This window comes from Stigmatopora nigra, chromosome 6, assembly GCF_051989575.1.
Source record: "Stigmatopora nigra isolate UIUO_SnigA chromosome 6, RoL_Snig_1.1, whole genome shotgun sequence".
Lineage (NCBI taxonomy): Eukaryota > Metazoa > Chordata > Actinopteri > Syngnathiformes > Syngnathidae > Stigmatopora > Stigmatopora nigra.
Window position 1 is genome coordinate 6,071,961 of NC_135513.1, and position 26,901 is coordinate 6,098,861.

Genomic DNA, 26,901 nt, shown 5'->3' on the forward strand with positions numbered 1-26,901 from the left:
AGAATGGATGGATTAAAATATGGATGTTTTTTTGTTTGTTTTTGCAGAACCAAAATAGAACTGGGAAAACAAGCCAAGAAAGCCTTGTTTTTGTTAGGCAATAAGCCTTTTCTCTGTATCTCAGCATCTTCATCTGCTACCTGAAGCACAAAGTCAACAGACAACCCACCATCCATAAAAATAGTTTGAGCCAAGAAATGTGGTTTACAAAAACGCTCTGGACCCATCAAGTTACTGTTCTTTTTCCAGCTACAAATGGCCAGTGTGATTCATATCACCTGAAAAAAAGTCTTGCTAAATACAGCAACACAAAAGACAGAAAACACATTTGTGTTGAGGCAAATTTTAAAGAGGGCGTCTCAGATTTGTGGATGCAATGTGTGTGTCCATCATTAGTGTATAGTGCCATGTGCATACACATCCCCCTAGCATTAGTGCATCAAGGGATGTGTAAGTGTATGCCCTGATCAGGGAAAGCAAGCAACTCCGAGCGGTAGCTGAAGCTGGCTTACTTTCGGGTCAGTTGGCAGCAGAAAGTGTGTCTGAGGAGGCCATGTTATAAAATACGCTCGTGCACAAGAGTCACCGCTGCACTACAAAAGAGCGAGCAAGGCGGAGCTGATGACACGGCAAAGATAGGGCAGCACCGGCTTATTTCATATGAAGAATGTCATTTGATCATTTTACTTGGCTGGGACATTAATAGACACACTAATTCATAAGATGGAAGATTTAATTGAGCTTTCTGGATTATATTTAGACAGTAGGGACAGTCTTCAAAGCAATGGTTTTCTCATTCTGTAAACCAAAGTACAAACCAACCTGTATGCTGGTGATCAAATAAAGAAAGGGAAATGATCGTTGCCTGGACAAGTTGCAGAAAAATAGTGTTTTGAAGTAAATTTAAACCAGAAAAAAATAAATATTCAGCTTTTATTCCACCAAGCAGCAATGTGGAAAGAAAATACGTGCCAACTGCCCTCTGTGGAACAGTTTGGCCGCACCAGCACTGGCAAAAATAACCATAAAAAGTGAAAAAGAATACTTCTACTACTAAATCACAGTCAGTGATAAATACAGTATAATAATCCTAATTTTCAGCCGTCAATGTAATGTTGTGGGGACACATTTCGGCAGTGTTGCATGGCCAATGTGTGTAGGTAAGCATCAGTCACACTAATGTGACTCAAAAAGTGCAGTATGATGTTTCCCCTAGATCAGGTGCTTGACTTAAAACCAGCCTTTATGCTGCATTCACATCACTCAAGTTTTATTCTCATTCCGTGATGCATTCCCATACAAAGTTAATGTAATCGTGCATTGAAGGACGACAGGCGCCCTGGCGACCAGCGATGCGCGTCTTTGCAGGTTTTACCAAATAGGTCCTGCCATGTCACGTGATGAATGTTCACGCAGCAAGAAAATGGTTAGGGTTTTTCTTCCGATTTCAGGGACAGTAAGGAAGCAGCCAATTAAAAAGATTTTCAGCTCCCATGTAACTAGCTGCAAGGGCCAGAAACTTTTCTCGATATCGGTTGAAGAACAGCTTAATCAACGACAGAAAAAAAGGACTGCGAGAAGAAAGGTACAATATTTTGTTAAAAGACGTAAAATTACGAAAACACAGTCGTATATTGTAATATTACAAGATTATAGTTATAGTATAGCTAATAGTACGAAATAAATCTTTATTGTTATTGGATTGGATAACTTTATTCATCCCGTATTCGGGAAATTATAAATTATAAATATTATTATAAATTTATTTTTATTATTATTATATTTATATTATATATTATTATATCATATTATTATTATAATTATATTATATATTATTATATCATATTATTATTATAATTATATTATATATTATTATATCATATTATTATTATAATTATATTATATATTATTATATTATATTATTATTATATTTATTATTATAAATTATAAAACCTAACGTAATTATCTTGTATTTTGCACAGAAGTTGTGATATTATAAGATTAAAATCCTTAACTTTTGGCAACCAAAAGTCTGCATGAACACAAAACTGCTTTTAGCAAAGGGTGAGTAAGGCATTCTAGCGCAATTGTTTCACATTGGTGAGAGTGTGCAACCAACTCAAAAGGCGCTTAAGCATTCTGCATAATGTGCACTAGACCAAACTTGATAGGGAACGCCCAAATCCCATGGTTTTCCACCACAGAGTAACAAGCAGAGCACTTTGCAAATGATAGACTAAGACAAAGTTGATGTGGGAATCTGGACACCCAGAAAAAGTGTATTTCTTAGTTAAATCATGGGAGAATATGCCCCCAAGATGTTTTCCTACTTCAAATAACGATACAATATTTACAAATAAACAGATTAATATTCTTAGCCCTGACTACACTCTAGCAATCATCTTAAAATCAAGATATATTTGAATGCAAGTCCCTACAACACGTTATTGCCCTATTTTGCCCCAAGGCTTTACAGCATTACTAGCAAGGCTGGAAACAGCTGGAAATCCGTTCGTTAGGTGTCTACAGCATACAGATGAGCTAGGAGACAACCTCTTATTTAATTATTCCATCCTACACCACTCTTAATCTACCCCCAATCCCCACCCCACCCTTTATGCCACTGTTTTCCCTTTCCTCCCACGCGCCGATTTGCTTCTTTACGCTTCATAAAATCCAGACGGGACCCTCGCATACGTGCCACCCCCATTGGAGTCCATCAAGCTCGTTTGCTTCATAGCAACAGTATTTTAGCGACGTCCTGGCCCCGCTTCCCACAGGCTTCTCTGAACGCCTTATAGGGTAACATGTCTGCTTGTCAAATTAACCCTTCCTTTTACAACTAGCATTCCTTTTCCTTATAAAGGTAGGTTTATCTCTAGAGTCACCCCCTCTCCCTTCTTCCACATACTGTACTGTAAATGTGTGCAGGTCTGTACACACCCCATCAGCTGCCCCCGCCGCCCTCTGTATCAATGGTCTGCTAGACTCCACTGCAGCAAAGTATGAATGGAAAACATCAACAAAAAAAGCCAGGTATAATATTTGTTTGCCTTACTTATTAATTGCTGTCTAGTGAAAACAAACATGCAGGTGAACAAACAAAATCCAATACCTTTGCCTTTTTTAATACGTAACTATTTTAAATGATAATAATGGCAGCAGGCTGCTGTGCGTTTTTTTTTTCTTCCTAAAAATGAAAACAAACGAGGAAAGGGTAGTATTCTCAGTAACACCAAGCGAAAAGTCGGCTAAAGGGAACCCCGTTTCATTTCAAAGCTGCGCAGATGCCTCACTGTGTGCGCTTTTGGAGCAGTTAGAGAGCAAATTGCTGCAAAGGAGTTATAAACATCTATGCCGCGCCGTGGCAACCGCAGCCAATTTTCGCTGCTTTAAAAAAAAAAAAAGAATGAGGCAAAGAGCAAAGGTGTTTATATAACATAGCGGTGAGATCGACGGTCTCCCTCACGCCTCAAACCATCTAACAATCTGTGCAAAATGAATGACTCATCCCAGTTGCCTAGGCAACACAGCTCATAGGGATCATTTAGAGACCATTATTGTTAACCCTGCAAAGAATCAATAAGAAGATATAGAGAAAGCGTGCATGCTTGTGTCCATGTACGCGTGGCCTTGTGTTTGCACCAGGTAGGCGTCTCTCCCTTGCTTTAGGGCATAAGGTGGGGCTTGAGAGAAAATATTTCAGCAGTGCAGCCCGTCAACTACTTAAACTTTGTCAGGCACAAAAAGACAACATTACATTTTGTTGTAGTGTGCCATTGAAGTACAAATAAAACTATGAAGTCAGCATGACACCAAAAAAAGGAGCAAAGTTGCTTTTGGCCAACTATATCCTCAGCAAGTCATCCCTGCATAATGTTTGCCTCATCATCCAGCAGTCTTCCCTTGCCAGGGGTGGCCAGTCACCTTTTCCAAAATAATCAATTTCCATCCTCTCTCTCTCTCTCTCTTTATATCCCCCCACTGTGCACCCCATCCCCCGCTCTTCCAGGGGCTCTTAAAGGAAAACATTGAGATAACAGCTGCCAGGGCCCCAGGGAGAGCAGGAGGGAGAAAAGAGGTCAAACAGTAAAGAGAGCAAGGTAGAGCTGAAAAAGGAGAACACACGCGATGAGAAACTGAATTAGAAAACACACACACACACACACATAGCTCTAACTCAGCGAATTAAATAATAGGAGCGCTACCAACTTTTTGGGGTGAAAAGTGCATGCGACACACGTTATTCAAGTGGTGATGTGAGAAAATAGTGGAAGGAAGAAGGGAGGGAGAGCAACTGTTCTATGGACACCTGTCCCTTTTGCTCCTAGGCACGGGTGATATACACAGACAGCTGCAGGGGCAATAAAGACCACTTTGGCTCTCCCCCTTATTGCTTTCAGAGCCCCGGCAGCCATGTGCCGAGTTTATCGGCGACGACATCCGCAGCATCAAGCCAACAGCACTGTACCGATCGCATAGATTCCTCAAAGCATACATAATACATGGCGGAATAATTTCTTGCAGGGGCTGCTCTGATGTTCACATTGCGTGCGATTCTAGCTCTGGGCAGAGGAACAGATGCCACAACAACAGCGTTACCATCAACGTTAGCCACTTGAGCCTGATTTCACTATGGCAAAATATTAAAAATGGCAACTTTCTATATTTTTGGCATGGGGGAATAAATTGAGAGAAGAGTATCGGAGCAAAAGGGTCAAGTGGAGTCCTCATCCGTTAGTCATTAATCAGCACTTTATGCTTGATGACAGTCTTGCAGACTGTGCTGTATTCACAAGCGGAGCCTCTGCAAAAAGAGTCATCAAGCATCCGTGTACAGGCATGGACAGCAAGTAGGATAGGAACTCACCGACAACACGGAAGGGTAGTAGAGTCCCATCATCGTATTGTGAACAACACCACACTGTCGTCTCTCCTCCACCTCTCTCACTCCTTTCTTTCGTCTTGTCACGCTGCCTTGCTTTCTGGCTCTCCCTCCACCGAGCTCGTGTCACCTCACCACCTCAGTCTCTTCTTGTCTGTCTCAGAGATTCAAAATCTCCCTCTCTCTGCCCCCGCTTGCTGGGTCTGCGCTGACAGCTTTCCTCCTCCTCCTCCCCCTTCACTGCCTCTTCCTACAGCTTCTGTCCCTGTCACTTTCTCTAGCTCCCTCTCTTCACTCTCCCTCTCTCGCTCGCGCCCTCTTTTTCCTTCTACACCGAGACTTCTGTTTTGCTGCTGTGCCCTTGCCTGCTCATCTTTTCGGTCGCCGCTCGCTCACCTCGAGAAAACATTCCCACCCCTCAAACAACCCCACCCCACCCTGACTTAGTAACACCTGCAAACATGCCCCTCCCCGCTGCTACTCATTACAACCACTCTCTTTTACTTGCTGTACCATCATTCTCCTTCTCCCTGTAGGCGAGCTAACTGGGTCTGATGGCACCGTTGGAAAATAGTTCACTTTTTTTTCCTCTATCCACAAACCATACAGAAACAAACCTGGAAAAAACAGCCTCTTTTGGTTCAAGTATAAACGTATTTATTGTACTGCAGGGATCGGTAAACTATGTTTGGCCACGAGGCATTTTTTCCTACCTGACCTGAGACGTTTTTATGGATAACTGCGGTTTCAAATGGACAAAATCCTGGGCAGAGGACCTCTAACCAACCAAAATAAAGGTTTATGGCTGTTTTGTGTGTCTCTCACCAGATAAAAAACATCCCATTTCTTGATTACACTTTGGTTGGTGATTAGAAATTCAACTAATCTAAACTAAACTCAACCCAACATTTTTATCCGAAGAAACATTTTGTAATTTTGTTAGCAGCAATGATCACCAAGAGATATTTTACTATTACTCAAGAGCACACCAACTATGCTATGATCTAACCTCAATCGGATCAGTATTTGTCCGAGTAAAGCAAATGCTGCTGTTTCATTATTTTTATAAAATTGAACAAATGTTGTGAAATATGTGGTCTTTTGAGTCTCTTCTATTTTATTTGTCAATAACTCAAATACTGGATACATGATTTTTATTATTTGTGTATACATGTACGAGTGGCAGCGGAGTAAATATACATACACACACGTAAACACACAAAAACTTAAAATTTGGTGACACACACTCCGAAAAACTCAAGAAAGAGCTCCGTGACTGGCCGCCAGCCTGAGCTGATCAGCCAAGCTCCCGGAAAAATATGATAAAGTGCCCACAAAGACGGCTTTTGGACATATGGTCACGCTCATGCTCCGCCAGTGGCCGCTACGCCATTTCGGGTCGGGTATAATGTCTGCCTGGAGCGTTTCGTTTTTGGGTCGGGCTGGCATCGTGATCCCCTGTCGGAACCAGTGGCCGCTAATCCACAGGGGGCCGTGCTGGCTATTGTGTGTCTACAGTACGGTAACCTTGATTCCGGAATAATGGAGACGGAAGCATCCTTCTGGTGACTGGGAGGCCAGCGAATATGAATAACAAATCATTTGAAATATGGATTAAATAAAGCCCTTAACCGCTCAAAGAAGTAAAGAATGAGTTAAAAGCGCTGTTGGTTTCACCATACAGCCAGCCCGCCAGATTATGTCTTCCTTCACACATCTCAGGGCTATTTTCTCAATAGCCTTTGATCACATCACTTTCATGCTCCTGTTGACAGGTTAGCACCTCTGCAATATGGGAGCAAATTCTGCACGCTCTCCATCTCCTTCTTATAGCCTTTTGCACCCCGAACAGTTAGTTGACACTTGTGTCCCTAAAGTAATTGGATTGCTTGACTGCAGCAACGTAAAGGAAAGCCCAAGACTTTTGTTTATTTCGCACTATACTAAAAGTGTTAAGTTAATTCCTTTGCTTTGTCTTTGTTTACGTGCAGTCAACATCGCTTAGCTTTATGTGGGCAAACATTTTATGTCTGCACACAAGCAAAAGGGCGAACTTGCAAGAAATTACCCAAAAGCATGTTTAGCAATTCTTGCTTGCTTTCTTTGCAATGAAAACATACAAAATGCAATAAGCTAAGTATTGGATTTCCCTTTAACACCAAAAAAAACACACCTTGGTCAAAAAAATCTACTTTAAATGATTGCACACTTTTAGAAATAATTGTTTCAGAGAGGATGAGATATCATTTTCACATATGGGCTGACCAACTGAGTAAAGATCTTAACCCTATTGACAGTCTTTGGGATGTACTGAAGGAGGCTCTGAGCAGCGGTCAAACTCATCCATGCATGATAATGTCTTGGTGGAAAAGTAATGCAACACTGGATGGAAATAAATCTTGTGACATTTCACAAGCATATGACAACAATGCCCCAGTGAATGTGTGCTGTAATACAAGCTAAAGGCAGTCCAATGAAATACTGGAGTGTACGACTTGTGTTTTCGTGGGTGGTGGTGGACAATGTATACATACCCAAAAGTGAAATTGTCTATTGTTTATATTTATTATGACATACTTGCTTGGGTCCATATGGACGACTTAACATAAATGTCCTCCAAACTTCCCAAGCCTCAACCATTTTCAGTTTAAATCTGTGTCATGTATGTAGGAGGATAATTTGGATTTTTATTATCCATCCCAGTGATGTTTTTACCAGTAAGTTAAAGTACCTCAAGTTGTTATTTTGTGCTATGTGCTGTGTTTCAGTTTCCTCAATTAATTATTCATGATTTTTCCATAATTTATTGCACGTACCTATGTAGCAAGCATCTCTTTTCAGCTTCATGATTATTCTCATTCGAACATCATCATTAGCGGGGAAAAATGTTCAAAGCAGTATCATCTCATCACTATGCAGCAAAAATGAAAAGTGTCTAATTGGGTGTCTTCCATCTGAAAAATCTCAGCTGCCCCACAGAAAAATCAAACAAACAAGGTTTCGAGCAAAGGCTTAAGATGACGATGAAGTGCAGCCAGAGGTTGGTGAGGATAGGAGAGGGAGGAAGGAGGGGATTACGGCTAGAGCATCAGCGGATGATCGAAGGATTAACCATATCAACTGAGCAGTCTAATAACGCACTCAGCAGGCTAATAGGCACACCAAACACAGATTGCTGCTTTGCAAGCATAAATAAAGGCAGAATTCTTCCAAAAACATAGAAGTATAGTTCGTTTCTCTGTTGTAAAATATTTTTAAAAATAAAATGAGAAGAAATGCATTAAATACTGTATTTAGAGAACTGTAAAGACTAACAATTAAGAATAATTGCAGCAGTGGACATTTTATTTGTGTTGGAAATTCTGAGTAAAAGAAATTTACCTTCATCACATAGTATGTATCATGGAATGTTTTCAATTTGTACAGATGTTTAATAACAATTTTGATTCAAACCTTTATTTTAGGTCTATTTAATAATATACATTTCCTTACCTGACTATGAGATGAGTAGCCATGGTAACCAAGAGCCCGTGGATCATTATTCTGAAAGAAACAAAATCATACATTTGAAAAATATAGTTGTAGCGCAAAAATAATCTAAGTCAAATTAAATTGCATCTCTCTGGATTTTTTTTTTATACCCTAAACAACATGCAATGTTTTTTACGTAGATCGCAAAATAAAAGACAAGCTAAATTACTCAGCCTCACAACAACAGTTGCCAATGGGCTTTGGACGATTTATTGGATTGTAAAACATACGATAGGAAATAAGTTAACTCTTTTTATGTTCAGGGTCCAAAAGACACTCAACAGCGTTACGCATTTTCAGCTGCTTCAGTGCTTAGCATAATGGCATCTATCTTTCCAAACAGCAAAATCTTTTGTCTGCCGAAAAAGCAAGACGAAGTGCACAATACAGGAATGATGGGCAGATTCAAAAGCATCTATTTAATCAAAAGTAGGTCAGGAATTCTATTGGTGTGATTTGGTATAGTGAACCATGATCCAATGCTTTCTGCTCTAGATTTACATTTAGGTAGAAAAACGCATAGAGCTGACTTTGCACCACAATAATTATAGACTCTGCCGATAAGATTGGTCAGATTCTTTGTTTACATATTGATTTCAGATCAATTTTCTGCTGATCATGATGGTAAGCTGTTATTGGTACACTGTAAGTTAATGTGGATTCATCATTAAATTTGAATTTCTATGAGATGGGAAGAAGATATAAGAGATTGGGCATCTAGGATGAAAGATTTGGATTGCTCATAATATTCAAATTTACATTTGTAATTATACTGACATTCAAATCTAGAACTGTGTTTGGATTTTTACCCGGAGCAGTATTTGTCTCAATACCCAAAACAGTAGGATTTCTTCAGCCTTTATTACATTCGGGCTTTAATACTAATGGAAAACATTAGAAAAGCATTTTAACAATGTATTGGCGGCAATAACTAATTTTGCTCATTTTTCTGGGTTAAAAGATAACGCCGCTCTTGCCTCCATCCTTCCGCTGTCATCTTTCTTTCCAGGCGCTAATGTCCCTTTGCCTGCTATGCTCCAGGGGAAACACTTTGCTCTGTGAACATCACAGCTTGAGTTGCACTGATTAGTACTGTAGCCATCTCACACTGAACCCGCAGGGGGGCCATTCCACTAAAACTGAGCATACTGTAACTTTCCTAATGTAGGGGCTTTAGCTGGTGGAACAGGAAGTGGTTTGCCACTAAAGGAAAAAAAAAAACTGTGAGACAATCTTCGAGCCAAAAACGCACTTAGCGAACTGGCTTTGAGAAGCCTTAAATAATGAATTACATTTTAGAGACTTCAGTAACATGAATAAAGCATAACCTTACTGTATTTTGGCATCAAAATAAGACTATAAATTATACGTAATGAAAGGACTAATGTGAGTTAGTAGGCTTATTGTGAATGCTTAAGATTTGGAATTGCAATGAGATAACCAAGACTGGAAATACATGAGGAAACGGAACAAAAAAAACAATGACTCATACATGAGTGGAGTCATGTGGTTGATTTCCAGCAGGAAAAGGGGAGGGGGTATAGGGAGGGTGTAATAGTGTCAGTTTCAATAGCAGTAAGATTATCTACATTCTGTGAAATGTCAAGAAATATGAATATTATTCTATTTTTCTCTGACAAAAAAATTGAGGTCAGGGTAATGAACACAAAACATCATCTGACAATTCACCATCAGAAGTGAGGTGTAAACTATTAATTTAGACTGCCAATGATATTTAGAGAGGAAAAAAATGAATTTAATGGCAGAAATATAACCCTCACTATTACTAAAAGTGGCATAGTGTCACTTTTTTAAAGATTTGGACACTGTTACAGATTATAAATGGTAACGCTTTAATAGTTGCTGTGCAAATATGTCTGTGAAGAAAATAATTTGGTTGTAAATACCTATTCCTATCAAGTTTTGGGAATACTTCTCTTCAAAGAACTCTATTTGAATTGTACAAATCATTCTCTATCATACCACCCAACCACACCCATACCCAAACCAATACACTCGCTCCATAGACAGCCACGAGTGAGAGAGTGATTGCGAGAGAGTGTTTTATCCAAAGAGCACTTAGCTGTTCGGCCAACAAACTGCAAACCTCAAGTTTATTTTTCTTAAGTCTACAACACATGCATTTGTCATATAAACAAATTCTTAGTCATTTTGTGAAGAGCACTTGAAGAAACTGATGGCAATTCCAGCTGCTGCAGGAAGAGTACTATTTAGAATAAACAAATACAATTCTTGAAACAGTAATCAACTGATGTTACTGTACTTAATGGGAATACTTGAGATTGAGCAAAATTAAATTAGGACAACTAACTATGGTTTTAGTTAACTTTCATATTATCTTATTAAAAGCCATCCATTTGCCCCCCAAAAAATGCAGTCTCAATTCATAGCAAGGCTATTCTTTTTTTTTTTTTTTGCTGAGGCGGTGGAGATGAGAATACAGAAGAGGTAACCTGTGTACACTGCCCCTGTCAAGTTATTTGTGCTCGGAGCTGTCAACCCGGCAAGACCTTATTAGGTTAGAGAAAAGGACAGAATGAGGCACAGTGAGGGAGAGAGAGAGAGAGCAAACGGCCCAATTCCTTTGGAGAGTGACAACCAACGTGGGACATTCAGCTTCATTGCAGATAGTTATTGGAAATGACAAGCTCATCTCAACATTGGCCAGTAGCGGACTCAGGAGGGTGGTGATGTTATGAATACATTAGAGGAGATGTAAATGACGGAATTCCCTGTTTTAATAGTGGGAAACAAATAGGTTGGTCAATATTAATCAATTAATGAAACAGCTAATCAATGATAAAAAAAAATATTTTGAGAATCGATGAATTCTTTAGAGGAACCTGCAACGACAATTTGATACAAATAAAATAAAAAAACGATTAATCAATTTGTTGACACCAGATTTGATTATTATTGTCAGCAAATACTCATCTGCATGGGACGAAATAAAGGTGGAGATATACATACTGTATTTTCACGACTATAAGGCGCACCGCATTATAAGGCGCACCCTTTTTTCCCCATATATAAGGCACACTAGATTATAATGCAGCCTGTCTATTTTGGAGACCATTTAAGACTTTTGAGTGTGCTTTATAGTCGTGAAAATACGGTATATATTTTTGCATGTGTACTCCACTTTCCTCCCATGAGGATGAGTTTGAACATGAATGGTGCTTTTTTTAAGTACTTTGTATTAAACTGAATCAGTTAAAATAAATCAAAAAAGAATGCTATTTTCACACAACACATAGTATCACACATAACATCTGAGTGGGAAATATCCATATCATAAAGCTTATCTAAAATGCTTTGGGATTTTTTAAACATTAAATATTATTGATATAGTAATAATATACCATCACTGACCATTTGACTCAGAATAGTTGAATCTGCAAGTCCCAAATTGGGAATAAGTGGATAATTCCACAAGTACATTAGATCTAGTAGACGATTAAAATTTAAATGTACCACTTTAAATCCAAATAAGGATTGAGGGCCCTAAAATAGTGCCCAAATGTAAGGTATCCAAACTAGTTAAGAATGTCAAGTGCAATGAATGATGTGTCTACGAAGCCTTTTAACAACACAACCAATATCTAGGTTACATATTAAAACACACCATAACTTTTGATGCTCATATCAATTTTGTTTGTGTACAACAGAATGAGTTTTGCAAAAGCTCTGCTTTAGATAAGGATTTCAGGGATCAAAGTGGTTATAAACCCCCTGCAGTATGAGATGTGATCCCATTAGCTTGAAACAAAGCCTCTTTACTGCCAGTGATAGGGGAAATCTGTTCAGAAAGAGGGAGCGATACAGGTCGACCTTCTTTTGCCCTAAGCGACCACCACTTCACACTGGTTTCATTTGCGGGCCATTCAACCAGCTCACGTTCAATATATTTTAGAGGCTGGTGCTATTGATCTGGACTTCTCTGCTTTCTCACACACAAACAATCTCTCATCCACACACATGTACTGCAAAGTGCATTTGTGTTCCTGACAGCTCTTTTGACGGCTGATCTGCGGGTGCAAGAACACCAACCATCTACTTTTCCTAACAGCAGCAGCCAGAGCACTTCACTGCTATTACATTCAATTCCAATGGCAGGCAAATAGCTTTTTTGGTCCTCCAACAAGCAGAATACACCATAATAATGGCCGAAGCATCCACTACCTCGACTGAAATCATCCAAAAACACTTGAACCTTTCACAGTAGAAAATTGATGACATGTTGACATTAAGGGGAACAAATTGGTCAATAACTTTTACTCATCCCAGTTAGGAAAAGTATGGCAATGGGTTCAATCAAGACTTCAGTCACGCCCCCTTTTTTCCCACTAAACTGGAGGTGTTTGTTTACTAGTTTACAAACAGAAATCAAGCAATCAAACACCAAAATTACACACGCAATCTAAAATCTATGTTGTTCATATGTTCAAGCCAATTAGAGTGCCATTTTTATGAATAGATTAGGAAATACTGAGATTGTTTACATCCTCTTCACAGGTTGAAATCCGGTTAGCATAGAAACTGCGCCATCAAAACGCCAATTACAGTATGAATTAAATATCTGCATAACTCGACTGTATTAGAGTCCATACATGTTAAAAAGTGGAAACGATTCGACTAACTTGCATGGCTTATGTTGCATATTTAGCATGCAGCAAACACGTGGAGGCGTTTCCAAATTTCCTGCAGAGGAACCTGGCCGATTTAGATTGCTTACCTGTCCAACCTCGCCAATTCCTCCAGATCCATCAATTCGGGGACGTTTGCATTCAGCCCCCGTCGATTCGATCAAGGAGGCCGCTGTCTGTCCATCGGGCTCCGGGTCTCCTCGCTTCATTCCACGGACAACCGCAGGAGCACCGCCTGCATTGGGATGCACTCCAACCAGGGCTTCGAGGTCTCTATCCCGATCCATGAGTCCACGGGACACCGGCAACATGATAGATGCAACGTCGGTCGACATTAACATTTAAAAAAAAAAGGTATCGTTTTTCTCCCTTATTGAGCTGATCAGATGGGCCCTCTGTTGTTTTCGCACTTTGTGCTAGTCAGTGAGGGTTCAATCAAGTAGTTTACCAAGCTAAGCTATCCTCAAACCCTAACGGGACTGCACAATAAACTCATGTAAGGTAAATATTTTTAGATACAGTGCCAAATATTTACAACGGCGCTGTCTTTAAAAGAGGTCCGTGTTTTTTTCCTAGATAACACAGCAACTACAACAAAAACAAATATAATGATCAGCGATCACAACAAATGGCTGCCTACCGCCAAAATGTCCATGAGAATTATGCCTCTTTTTACAATAAAACCTTTTCGATTTGGAGATCAAACATCCTCAAGACGAGAAATCCCCTCAACATGTCGCCTATGTTTCCACAAGAGCCGGAGATACACGTACAGCAAGTCCAACCCGGTCAGGAGCGCTCTCTTGTCCCCATAATACTCCGCAAGTGTCCCCCCACAACACACACACTTGGACACACACACACACGGACGCGCGGAAGAAAGACTGACGGCGGACGTAGTTGTTTTTCCTTAGCGATCGGGTTCCTGCCTTTCGTCAAGAGTGTGTTCTCTCTCTCTTTCCCGGTATGTTCTAGCGGCGTGTGCCCTGGGGGAACGGAAACCGACGCCCCCTCCCTATATCGCGACTCTTTCCCCTCCTCCCGTCTTCCGCTTTCCCTTTGAACGGAGAAGCAACGCAGCCCGCAAGTGTGCGCAATGTGCCGCAGTGCCTTCTTAGTGAGGGGCGGAGGAGGTCGAACGTTGTGGTTGAGTCCAAACGCAACGAAATCTACAGACTGCATAAGGATTCTACGCCCTTTTTTGGATTTTTTTTTCGTGCCAACTCCTGTTTTTTTCACTAATTTACCCTCTTTTCAAAATAAAATTCCCTAGTTCTTACACAACCAAGGAGGACCTAGGCCCGGTATGGAGTACTGCAGCATGGAGTCTTGCGCTCCACTGTTATTTTTATTGCATGGATGACACCCAGTGGTCAAAAAGTACCATGAGAGGGTAGTGGGGGTGTACAGAATATAGTTTTCTTTCCAATACAACACACGAGCTTTACTTGTGTATTTTGTGCTATTTGGATTCCAGGATTTGATGTATGTGGGGAATTTTAGGCTTTTAGAATAATAAAAAGCTAAACAGTAAACATTTAAAGGAATGTAACAGTAGATAGACATTTTAAGATTATGATACCAAGGCTCTTTTTTTAATTTTTTGTTCCTGTTACATACAGTAGGTCTAACAATTTTCATTGAACTCGCTGAAATATAAAATTGTTTCATTTATTTATTTAGTCTAATGTAACAGTAGATACTGAGCCATTGTTTGAATAAGCATCATGTTGTGGACCTCTAAATATCCAAAATTCAGAAACTGCATTTTCTTTTTCCCTCACATAGACATTTATTATTAACTTATCTTTACATGTACTGCCCTCTTTTTTAAAAAAGTATGCAGGAAGTGCAATCAGTGGATCGCAGTCAGGTGCTTTTCATTTCAGCACAACGCTCATTGGTTAAAGCAGGGGTGGCCAAGTCCGGCCATCGAGAGTCCCTATCCTGTCTGTTTTCCATATCATAACCCTACCACACCTGAATCAAATGATCATCTCATCAGCAAGCTGTCCAGATGCTTAATACCGATCCAGATTGTTTAATTCGGGTGTGTTGGTGGAGGGAGATATGGAAAACAAACCGGATAGGGGCTTTCGTTGATCTTACTTGGGTTAAAATGTGGGTGGAAGAAACAAGCAGCACCTACTTTGTCCACCCCCGAATTCCAACCCGAACAACAAAGTAGATTGCAGGTGGTTAGCTCATTGAAAAGTAGATCTTGGAGCAAAAAAGTGCAAGCAACCCCTGAATCTAAATGAAGACAGTCCAATTTTACAGCTGAACACAAGTATTCTCCAATAACAAAAGTAATTAAATTGTTTCATGTGTCTCTCCATATTTTCTTAGCCTCACCCAACTCTTGACCAATTGTCTTAGTCATAGGTGCACACCCAAAGGCCAAATGAACCCCCCACCCCATTCATGAATTTGAAAACAAAAGGCTCATGCCAAATCAGTATAAACGTTAAGCAGTCAGTCTCTAAACCATTCAGTGTAATGCACAGGAAATTATTCACAAGCAGCAAGGCGCCTTCCAATTCTCCATTGTTCACTTGGCATCAACACTTGTGTGAGGGCAGAAATCTAGTACAAATCATCATGAAGATAAGAAGAGACATCTGGGACCAGTTATGGGCCACATACATCGTTCACTTGGCGAGAGTACAGCAATGAGTTATGACTCAAAGACAGATCTGAGTTAACTCCCTCTCATTGTGGGAATGCTTTGACAAAGTGAAAATATCTCACACAATCTACGTTACAAAAATCACCATCAGTGGTATACTAGTCGAAGTGGGATAGTAGTTTAAAGTGGTTCTTCAACAAGGAGATATAATTAACAAAAAAGAAATACGTACTGCAAAAAAACTAGGACCTTGAAAGTGTACACCATTAAACAATTATTTCAGCTTTTTTTGGACTAGAATTTTTATAAATGATTTTAATCTAACTGTCACCCAACATGAAGTTGTTAAAAGAATACTTATGACATGTTAAAGTCATGACAGTCTAACATGCACACAGGTTCTCATCAATAATGCCTCATACTGTTGTAAATGAGATTTTGACAATGTTAACACAAGCACAATTTCATGTTCATGAGGAGCGTTTATTGGTATTTAAATGACTAATATCTGCTATGTGAAAAAAAGCAGAAGAAACGACCAGGATGTAGAAATATTCATGTTTATTAAACACTATTGAACCTACAGGGCTGTTGCAGTTAACATCAATTGTCTTCCATGCCTCAACCATAAGATGAAGAGGAAATGGATCAGTTCTTGATAAATAATTCACAGATATCATTAATAAATAATTGTCCATCTGCTTTCATATATAAAGAGTAGTCGCAAATGGGCTTTTGTGCAAGGACTCATTAGGTTTGTTTAGGTCGAAATAGTCTACCCATTTTACCGACTATCAATGACCAAAACAACCCTCAACGCATGGGCCATCAAGTGTTGAGCAGACTTCCGTTGAACACATGAAGTAAATCTGAAATATAGGATGCATGTTATGATACAATCTGTCCAGTCACCACTATGCCTTGCTAACATTTTATAATAATGTAACATCCAAAGACACGTTAAACAGAAAATATATTAACTATAGCAAATGAATCAAGGCTGGATTTAAATTATAACTACTTTCTTTGCCATTTTTGTAAATTCATGCACAATCATTTATTCAAAGTAGTTTGAATTCAACCCATTGTGCTCATTTTGGAATAATTTTGTTGAATCCATCGGTGTTGCTTTTGCCGTCTCAATGCCAATTGGTATTCACAGAAAAGGAAAGTCAATCTGATTGGAATTTGTAATTTTTTCAGTGGCCTTTGGGGCATCACAAAATGATTGTGGTTGATTAATTCTGCCTGGCAACTAACAGCTGCAAAACCCAGTGTTATCAAAAGTTTCATTTGAAAATACCAGATATACTTCCACAATATACACTATGTAAGAATCCAATTTCATAATAGTGCATCCTCAAGATTTTGCCATCTCATTCAATAGTTTGGGAATGTATTAGAAAATAGGGGTACACGTTTTATCCTTACCTCTTCTTCTGGGTCTTTAATTTCTCCTTTAGGAAGGAACTGAAAAGTGCTCATGGTGAAGCGACGTATTTGAGCATGAGGAGAGGGAGATCGAAGATCAGGAGGTACAACCTGAGATGTTGGGTCCAATGGGTTTGGGCACCTTAGCATGGCGAAAAGATTTTTTAAAACATGTTTCTCCTCATTTTAGGAGTAAATCATGACATAACTTTTTTTTTCTGACTGTAAAGCTGCTTCAGTAAGCACTCAAGTCAGAAGAGGCACTGAAACATACCCATTGTAAAGCAACACCCAGACTGAATTTCCAGAGCGCGAGTAGGCAACACAGTAGTGCACCAGCAGCCTCAAACTGGGATCGGGGGCATTGAGCATCCTTACTTCCAGATAGATGGGTTTCCCCAGCAGCATTTGCAGGGGCTGGTGGTATTGTGGGTAGTAGCTGGAGTACTGAGCATCTGAGAAAGGATGCGTGGGTATGAAAAGGCAGAAGGCACATTTATTCTTATATTCACAAATCCCTCTGCTATTATTAATCAAATAGAAGTATGAGCTGAGCTCTTAGCTACATGTTAAGTGTAGTATAAATCATGTGACTATATAACATTGATTTAATGTATGGTGTGCTTTACCATCATGAAACTAATATGTTTACAGACCTTTGGCTAAGCGAAGCTGGACACCAAACACGCCCTGGCTCCTGATTGCTGGACCAAGAGTGGGAGTTTTAACTAAGTAACTCACAGTTAAAGCATCACCAGGTACATATCGACACTCCACAAGCAACCTGTCATTAAGCAAAAATATAGGAACATGTATCTAATAAAAGGGACAGTTTTTATCAAATGAAAAAAAACTTTTGTTTAAGAAATTGTATGTGACACTAAAGGAGAACTAATGCCTACATTCTTCTCAAACGGTTAATATTGTACATACGAAATACGAATTTGATAATTCCATACATTTAAAAGCACTTTTACGTCAAATGATGCCTGCTATTGGAAGGAGCCAAATATAGTTCACCTAAAGTCATTTCTAAATTTCAGTACCTTTTCCAAACCTATTTTCATAACATTTCTGCTCTATTGTTGCTGTGGATAGCTTTGACAAGCAAACTTTCTGATTAAAAGACAAATTGTATTGCTTAGTCCACATGTAAAAGAGATTTATAAAAAAAAGCAGCAAGGTCTGACCTGACAGGAGAATCTCTTGTGATTGTCCCATAATTAAGACTGATGGTCTGAACTGTATTGACAACTTCCACCATATAGATCAAAGTTTTTCCAACTTCCTGCAAATTACGGGAAAAAAGCCACATTTCTGAAACGTTCCCAACAACAAAGAATGCGACGGGTCTGTTTTTATTGAGCATTCTTCAAGAAGAACTTGTAAAACTTACCACTCTGTGGGCCCCACACCCATCCATGGGGAGCTTGAACAAGGCATAATTATTGGTCACTTTCACTGGTTTACAGGTCGAGTTGTTGGCAACCCCCAATAGACCAGGATTGAGGGGTGGTTCGGTAAGGGAAGCAGGGATAGAGAAGACAAAGTGCCGGTCAACTGTGCACTCTGGGAGAGGGTGAAAAAACACTTATATAAAAATCATACAGTATTATGAAGTACGGACCTATGTATAGTTATGCACTAGTTGAATGAACAACAGTTGATATCTCTTGAGGTCAAAGCTAAAGACCCGAATTGCATACTGCATCTCACCATCCATTGGGTAGAAGCATGTAGGGGGATGCTTGACGAAGCAGCAGCCCAAGGCAAGACATGATTCCTGGGATACTGGACTTTGTCCACACTGGAGCCGTTGTCCCCTGGGGAAGCTGCAATCTAAAGAAACCACAATGATAAAAAGGTCAGCTTTCACATACAAAATTGAGTAAAGCAACATTGGAAAATACATAGAGAAAATTACCTTCTGCAGACGAATAGGTGGAAACTGGACAATAAAACTGAGCCTCCTTCCGGCCATTCTGAGTCGTATAGATGACACTGATGATAAACATGTTATCCTTTCAGAAAAAAAAAATCATAAAAGGGTTGATAATCAATGATACAAACGCTTGTGGACTCATTGTGAAATCTGATTCAATACTTGCCTTCATACTCATGTGACAGTGAGTGTGTAATGGAAGGCCTAGATGGATTTTGCCATCTTTTCCAATGTTTGCCATATATCCACAGTGCTTTGGAGCATCCTGGAAACTGCTCTCATTCCCTTTTAAATCTGACACATTTGAAAGAGGAATCAGCAAGTCTCTTTTTATGCAGGCTCAACATTGTCACTGTGCATAGCATTTTATAGTGGACAACCACCAACCCCCTCTCGCGTTCCCTTCCCCCTAAAAAATGCACACCAGTGCACACCAAGCAGAGATGATTGTAACCATATGCATTTCAAACATACTGTATAGTCTACTGTACATACCAGGGTGAAGACACACGCACCTTTAACAACAATTCCAGAGATTGGACCAGGTGGGAGCTGTATAAGCATCTGTTTGGAAGAGCAGAAGACTTTGGCCTTTTGAACAACTGACGGGCCTCTGGTAGTCTTGCCAAGAACTGGTTTTTGTGTAGGTGCTGGCAACACGGTTGAAGACTGGGGTACAGGGCTGTGTGTTGGTGCATATGGTGGATGGAGGTATGGAGGGTGCATACCTTCCTCTGTTGGTGGTGGGAAGTAAACAGGGTTTTGGGCAGAAGGATAGCTGGGAATAGAACTGGAAGGATGGTGTTGATCATCGTCTTTTTTGGGGTTGAAAATATATTGGTATGGATTGAAGAAGCGGTCTTGGTTGGATGGAAGCTGGTAATGTGGGCTTGAGGGTTTTTTTGGTTTACTGGAAGGTGGATGTAATAGTCCTGGCAACAAAGTCGCTGAAGTAGGAGAAGGATAGGAAGGTATCTGAAAATAATCGGGTTGTGTGGGTGGATGGGGACCTTGAGGAGTAGCAGGCTGAAGGGAACTGGCAGGAGGAGATACCTGTGGAAAATGAGGGGATGTGAAACTAGGGTAAAAGCCATGGAAATTACCAGCAGATGGTGGAGCAGGTAAAGAACTTGAGGAGGCACCAGAAGCAATGTCTGGAGAGAACCCGGGTATGGCGGATATTGAGCCTGGCGGGTGGACACCAGGAAATATGGGAGTTAGGAATCCAGGGTCAGCAAAATGAGGGTAATTGGGATGCTGAGCAATTTGATTCCCAGGCGTAAATGGATTTGAAGGGTAAGGGAACTCATGAAGTGGAACCTCGTGACCACTGCCTGGAAACAACCAAGGTGTGGTATCAGGTTGAGGACCAGGAAAGTAGTGCTGCGAAATATGAGGATATGGCAGGTCTCTGTCAGTGATGTGGTAGTAATCAGGACGTTTATCCTTCGGCTCTGCAGGTGGAGATTGAGGGGGATCTAAAGGATTATTAGGCTGAGAGTAAGATGGTGTAGGAGGGCAAGAGAGGATCATTTCTTGCTCATTAAAAACAAATTGGAGTTCTTGTCCATCCTAAAAAAGACATTGGCAGAACAAGTTTATTTCCAATTTCTTGTCATTAAACTCAGTAAAAATTAAATTTGAGTCAACTCACTCTAAAACAAGGAGCATTGAATGGGATGAAAAATATTAGTTCCTCTGGTTGGGAGTCCACACGGTATGCACACTCAGCAGAAACAAATGGAGCCCAATTTTTATTCACTGCAAAATAAATTGAGTTCAGAACAATCAGTAGGTTTTAAATTTTAACATGACAGATGAGCTTCAATTTTTATCTTCATCAGAACAATTAGCTACCCACCCTTTCTTGTTTATAAGGTCGAGTCACAAATATATAATGATATGTCCCATAATATATCAATGTACCACATATCAGATAAATAACCATTCATAAAAATGAAGAAATTACTTTTGGTCTGGAAAATATTGGAACAGATGACTACATAAAATACAACACCGTGGGATATATTAACTTTAGAGTAGTACCAAAAACTCTCAACACTGGCATGCTGTTCTTTTTCTGGTACAGCTGCACACCCATGCCATCCAGGGAACAGAAAACGACAGGATTTGCAGATTCTGCCGCAGGGATCGACACAGGGCAAGAGAGTTTCAGAGGGCTTCCCCACCAAAGTATGGACAGCACATAATTGCCGTTCTGAGGGAGCAGAGGACAAGGTTTTTGGTCAAGGACAGTCTGGCTAAGGTGAGAAATCTGGCTGTAAGCAATACCTCCTGGGTAATGTAGCATGCATCATATGGCACTATTATCTGAAGGTTATTCCATGATGTCCTCACTTGGTAACCGCAATATACTGATAGATGGAAGAGAGAGATGGGAGTGGCTCCCCCTGTGCAGAAGAGTGAGAAGTGGGAAGGATTGTTAACATCCATCCATTTGAAGAGATCATAACATTTCTGAAATCTTAATGTTAAATACTTTATAAATTGCATTAACAGAATCACATTTTTATATCTGGTGGCTCAAATAAGAACATGATTCTATCTCCCAGTGGGAGTTGACTATTTTTTGATCAACAGCATCTTTGGAAATTTGATTATGGGGAAATGTTAATGGAAATGGAATTTATAGCAAAATATTATACACTTAAGACAAAGGAAACTCATTTCCATTCAGGACAACAAAAGTAGGCAGTGAAGGAATGCAATTGCCCAGTAAATATATTTTAAAAATCCCCTATTAGTCAATATCCTGAACTATTTGGATTTGGAATGCACAATTTTTAACGCCATAGTATAATATTGGAATTGTTTAGAACAACAGACGTGCTGGCAGCCAATATATCTCAATAGGAGCATTTTCAATGATCAGGTCTTTTTGGTGCCATCTGTATTTCCCAAACACTAAAGCAACTGATTATCTTGTTAAATCAAAAACTAGCATAACATCAGAATTCCATAAATGTGCCTTGTTCATAAGCATTTCAGTGAAAAGAAATAGTAGTAAATTTAATATCATTGACCTTTGTCCACTAAAAGATGTGAAAATCCTTGTCCTGACGCTTTAAACGTCATGAAATTGTCAGCACACTGCAGCATTGGCTTCATCGCCAACCACTCAGATATGTGTGGAACAGAGTCGGATGATGGCATCAAGACTTTTCCAGGAAACGTCAAAAATGCTAGAGGAGAATCAAATTCATGTAAAAACTGTAAATCTGTAAAACAGACAGGCAGCATGCATGCATTTGAATCCATGAAAAAGTTGATACCTGTTAACCCACTACGATATCCTCCATTTTCCGGCAAATCTCGTGCTCTAACGGCTTTACCTTTGGCCCAAGCCCATAACCAGCCCTGTGGATGAATACTATGGAATTCTGAAATATGACCTACATTTGATGACTCACTTTGAGACCATAACTCATCATCACCACTTTTTCTCAATTCATGTCGTTTCCTTCTCTGGTCAAGAAGGTCATCTTGTTCAACCGTCCCCCATTTGGTAAAGGATGACTCACCCAGGGGTTGAACATGGCTCCCCCACAGAGATGGTGGTACAGAACCACCGCGGCAGTAAGAGAATATCGTTATTATACTTAAAAGCAAAGTATACTTTTTCCTCTTGACGTCACACCACATCTCTAGTTTGTTGACGCTTGCCTGCGTGTGCGCAGCGGTCCACGTGCAGGTGAGGCTAATTAAAGGTCATCAGGCTTGGAATTGGACCTACCAGAGAAGGGATGTCTTTTGCTGATTACATCATCATCAGTTGACAGTTGTTGTTTTTTTAAAGATGTTTTATTTGCAACGACAACTGAGAGTAGGAAAAGAGTGGAACCAAACAGTTAATTTTTACATAAAATGAAGAGATTTTAAAGGGGTATCAAAGTAACAAAAAAAACTAAAATGAGTTTAGGAGGTGTGCCAATATACATACTACATGCGTGCTTCAGCTACTGTGTGCAATATTAGATCATTTGCATTGCTTATGTGTATGGATGTAGGGGTATCCAAAATACAGCCCGTGGGCCAAATGCAGCCCACTTTTGATAGCCTGCAGTGGATTAGGAAACTGCAGTGGTGTGGAGACACCCTGAATTGGTAGCCACCCAATCACAGGGCACAAGGAGACAGGCAATCATTCACATACACACTCATATCTAGTGTTCAACCAGGCAACCATGCATATTTTTGGAATGTGGGAGGAAACTGGAGTACCCAGAGAAAACCCATGCAGGCCCGTTAAAAACATGCAAACTTCTCTGGGAATGTCTCAACCCAATGGGGATTGAATCCTTGATTTTTGATGATAGATGTTCTAACCACTTGGCCATTGGACTGCCTTTAATAAATAAATACAATGGAATACATTATTTAAAAGAAAAACACATACAGATGATAACCCATTTGAACACTGCAGTCCTAAATCATGTCCCATTCTTTATACTACGTATACTTGTGATACACATTGCATGTCTGCTGATAGATCTTGAATTAAAGCAGGATGTACGATATGTCAGCAGATGATACACAATCCATTATCTATCCTTCCTAAAACAAGACACCAGCATAATGGCATTATTCAAGCATTGAGTGTTGTGTACCATGGACTTGTATAGTAGATTTGGGAGTGTCCAGTAAGTTATGATTACAAACAAGGTTGCAGCTGGATTTTATAGCCATATAAAGGGATAAAGCATCTGATTAAATCATGTGTTGGATGAGGGCAATCTTATACTGCTGCTCCAGATGGGACTGCAATGTGCTGCAGTGTCTTGGGAGGGAAGAGAAGCAGGCTGCTGGAACTCATTTGGAATGCTCAAATGTATTGCGCACTGCACAGCTTAAATTTTGTATTGAAGGGTGTGGAAATTGGTTGGATGGGAGAGAGAATGTGCAGAGGCATTTCAAAAGAAGGGTGCCACGAAAAGGCTAGTTTGAGGCATAGTAACAAGAGAAATACATTTGCTTTGGGGAACACATTAGTATTGTTGTTAAGGAGAGGAAAAAAAATGATACATACTTGTGTTTTGAAGTACATTATGAGGTTTAGGAAAGTGTTAATGGCAGCAGTTGAAAATCATTGGAACATCCATTCCTGGTACCCAAGGAAACGACTGCTGCTGTTCTGTAATATCTTTCCAATAAGTACACACAGTAGCTTTCCCTGTCAAGGCCCACATGTTGAGACATGAATAGAAAACACCACTGACTCAGAATTAGTGTGAAAGATGCACAAGTAATCTCTCCCACTCGCACAAGATACAGAAGTAAAAATACAGCAGAAAGTTAAAAGTCAATTGGCGAAGACAGTCCTTTACTGGTGCATTAGGTTTGTTGTAAGATTTGATTTTGATGGAAAGAAAAGGATGCTTACATACAGATTTACATGATTTAGATTCTAGACCTTCTAGATTCTATAAGGTAATTCTATAAGGTCTGATTTTTTTCCAGGCTGGGCAGTTCACATTGCAGAGGCAAAAAATGGTGTCAACAAATAAGGGCGTGGCAAGCGTAAAAGCAGAGGAAGTCATTATTATGTTATCTGTCGTCATCTCACCTCCAGCACAAAGACGCCATTGTTGGCCCGAGTGACGACTATTCCGTCATGTGGGGCCCCCCTGAAAGATCATGGACCTCAGGGCAGAGATGAGCTGAGCCTGCTGTTGCCACAAAAAGACCCACATTCAATTGAGATTTTCTTTCATTCAAAGTGGTAAGTAAAAGCCTTTAGTGGATGTCCACTGGCTGACTTTAGATCCTCTAAAAACATAAAGAGCATTTGCACAATCTACTACATCTATAGTATGCCACAACTAAAACAAACACACTCTTTCTTGCTCCATACCCACAACCATTGCTTAAATAATTACATAAATCAAATAGAAGACCATAGTGTCAGACAGTTATTTTGTGAACACTAGGCACTATACAGACGTTAACTGCAGTTAGAGGTTGCCATGGTGATGCCTGCTGCTTTTACTAACACTGCAGTTTACTGTCAACTAGGTTTGTTCGTAAGAGATATTGAGATTCCCCTGTTTGTTTCCCTGCTGGAAACCCGCATCTCATGTGACACAGTGTTCTCAGAAACAATGTACGGAATAAATTAATGAAATTTATGACAAAGATTGCAAGTACAGCAACATTTTATTGGAAAATATACCTCTAAAGTTGCAGAAAAAGCGCACTCCGAAAAGCTTTAAGAGAATAGCATACCCTAAAAGCTGGATGACGTTGGAATTAGGACACTGTCTTGCTTAAGATTGGCCCAATGTCTGCCAATGATAGCAAAACTAGATGTCAAAGTCTGTTTTAAGTGGAGGGATGGCAGTCATGGTACCTGTCGGTTAAGATGGATCAGATATTTATTCCCGTCAATGCCACTGAAACATGATCATTCACTGCCAGGCCTCCCAGTTGAATAAAATTGGACGTTTAGCATCACCAATGGCAGTGAATGAGTTAGGGCCGGTAAGCCTTTACCACTTGGGTTAATGGTAACACAACTATTGCTGAAATAGTGACACTCTAGGAATTAAAAAGCAAAGAAAGTTAAAATGCTGAAACACTCCCAATGTGATATCAGTACAGTGTCATTCTTAAATGAATTGTAAAACAAACTTGCCAATATATACACATTGTGGCTCAAGAAGACGCAAATATGCCACAGAATGTATATTGAGAGCAGATGGATGGTAATGACAGCAGAGTGCAGACATTTTCTGATACAGCAAAAAAGCTTCAGTGCATACAACTATATATGGAATGCAACCACAGAATAGCTGAGCATTCACACACTGAATCAACATACCCTGCATCAACATTTGTTGTGAGAATAATTAAACTTTAGTGCGTGCTGCAAATCAATTTGAAGTGATAACACAAACCTGATCACTCCGGTAATTCCTCACCTTTTTTTCAAAACGTAGTACTACTTTGTATCCTCATCAGGGCGAGCAGAAGCCTATCCCGGATGACTTTGGCAAGCTACACCATGTGTTCGTGGCCAATTAATCACAGAGCACATTTGGCTTATGAGTAGCCCTACGGTGTTCGGGGAGTCAAAATTAAACTGAAAATATGCTATGCTTTCATTTTGAAAGCAGTAATTTTTAAATTGATGTGCATACATGTGGCTGTAACTCCCAATGCACTGTGTTATTAGAGGCAACAATCGAACAATAAAATGATGACCAAATCAGCACGTAGCTGGGCCATATGGCCTAAAATTAAAATGTCCAATCTTATTTTTTTTAACAACATGTTTATTTATGATTTTTCACCCTTTTTTTCCATCCCAGTTCCCGCGTTTTAAAAGAAAACAATAAAAAAAGGGAGAAAACTAGAAAAAATGTGTTGCAGGCATGTTCAACCACTTAATATTGTGGACATGTAACTTTCCACATTTGTGGATGCCTTTATGGGGTTAAAAATAACCACAAATAGTCACTTGCTCCATAAAAATGAGTTAAAACAAATTAAAGTTGCACAAAACTAACATAATCTGCAGGTAAGGGAATATGATAGTTGATAAAAACACAACAAAATCTGTTTCAGAATCAGATTTTATTACATCCAAGTGAAAGTATGTTGCTGCAGTGATGTCTGATGGTAATTCAGTGAGTGCATTGCCTGGCAGGCGCCCCCGATAATCAATTTAAATCTTTTTAATTGAAGAAGTAGCAGACTGCAGACTGGTCAGATGGCTGCTCCAAAATGCATGCACTTAGTGTACATGCCAATAGTACATTCATACTTCATGAATCAATACACGACTAAATACTCAAAC

General features: G+C 39.8%; 2 protein-coding genes across 5 annotated transcripts in view; both read right to left on the reverse strand.

Annotated features, from left to right (window-relative positions):
- The window catches only part of rbfox2 (RNA binding fox-1 homolog 2), a 30,820-nt gene extending 16,600 nt beyond the window's left edge, over positions 1–14,220 (reverse strand). Inside the window, exons 1-2 of one of the 4 annotated variants that reach the window (XM_077718212.1) lie at positions 13,173–14,220; positions 8,378–8,428 (exon numbers count right to left, since the gene is read on the reverse strand). In XM_077718212.1, the coding sequence (XP_077574338.1) occupies positions 8,378–8,428; positions 13,173–13,424 (303 nt within the window). In that variant the 5' untranslated portion in view covers positions 13,425–14,220. Of the gene's footprint in view, positions 1–4,870; positions 5,199–8,377; positions 8,429–13,172 lie in introns of those variants that run through there. The other 3 variants (XM_077718211.1, XM_077718210.1, XM_077718213.1) reach the window with 3 other exon arrangements.
- A 2,038-nt stretch (positions 14,221–16,258) lies between these two features.
- On the reverse strand, positions 16,259–22,843 carry LOC144198719 (uncharacterized). Its single transcript, XM_077719888.1, has 15 exons — positions 22,379–22,843; positions 22,130–22,288; positions 21,378–21,496; positions 21,132–21,303; positions 20,740–20,846; positions 19,601–20,657; positions 19,252–19,379; positions 19,068–19,164; positions 18,860–18,982; positions 18,540–18,712; positions 18,334–18,431; positions 17,800–17,927; positions 17,418–17,598; positions 17,144–17,285; positions 16,259–16,581 (listed from the first exon to the last, which is right to left on the reverse strand). The coding sequence occupies exons 1-15, from the start codon at positions 22,746–22,748 to the stop codon at positions 16,507–16,509; spliced, it is 3,129 nt and encodes a 1,042-aa protein (XP_077576014.1). The 5' UTR covers positions 22,749–22,843; the 3' UTR covers positions 16,259–16,506.
- Positions 22,844–26,901: the final 4,058 nt, after the last annotated feature.

What these genes read in the sequence shown, in the direction of transcription:
- LOC144198719 (XM_077719888.1), bottom strand. Translation starts at nt 22,748, where the DNA reads ATGTGGTGTGACGTCAAGAGGAAAAAGTATACTTTGCTTTTAAGTATA. An exon ending in GGTGTGGGGCCCACAGAGTG is followed by an intron (nt 18,432 to 18,539) that starts GTAAGTTTTACA and finishes CGTAATTTGCAG; the next exon opens with GAAGTTGGAAAAACTTTGAT. An exon ending in ACAAGAGATTCTCCTGTCAG is followed by an intron (nt 17,928 to 18,333) that starts GTCAGACCTTGC and finishes GCTTAATGACAG; the next exon opens with GTTGCTTGTGGAGTGTCGAT.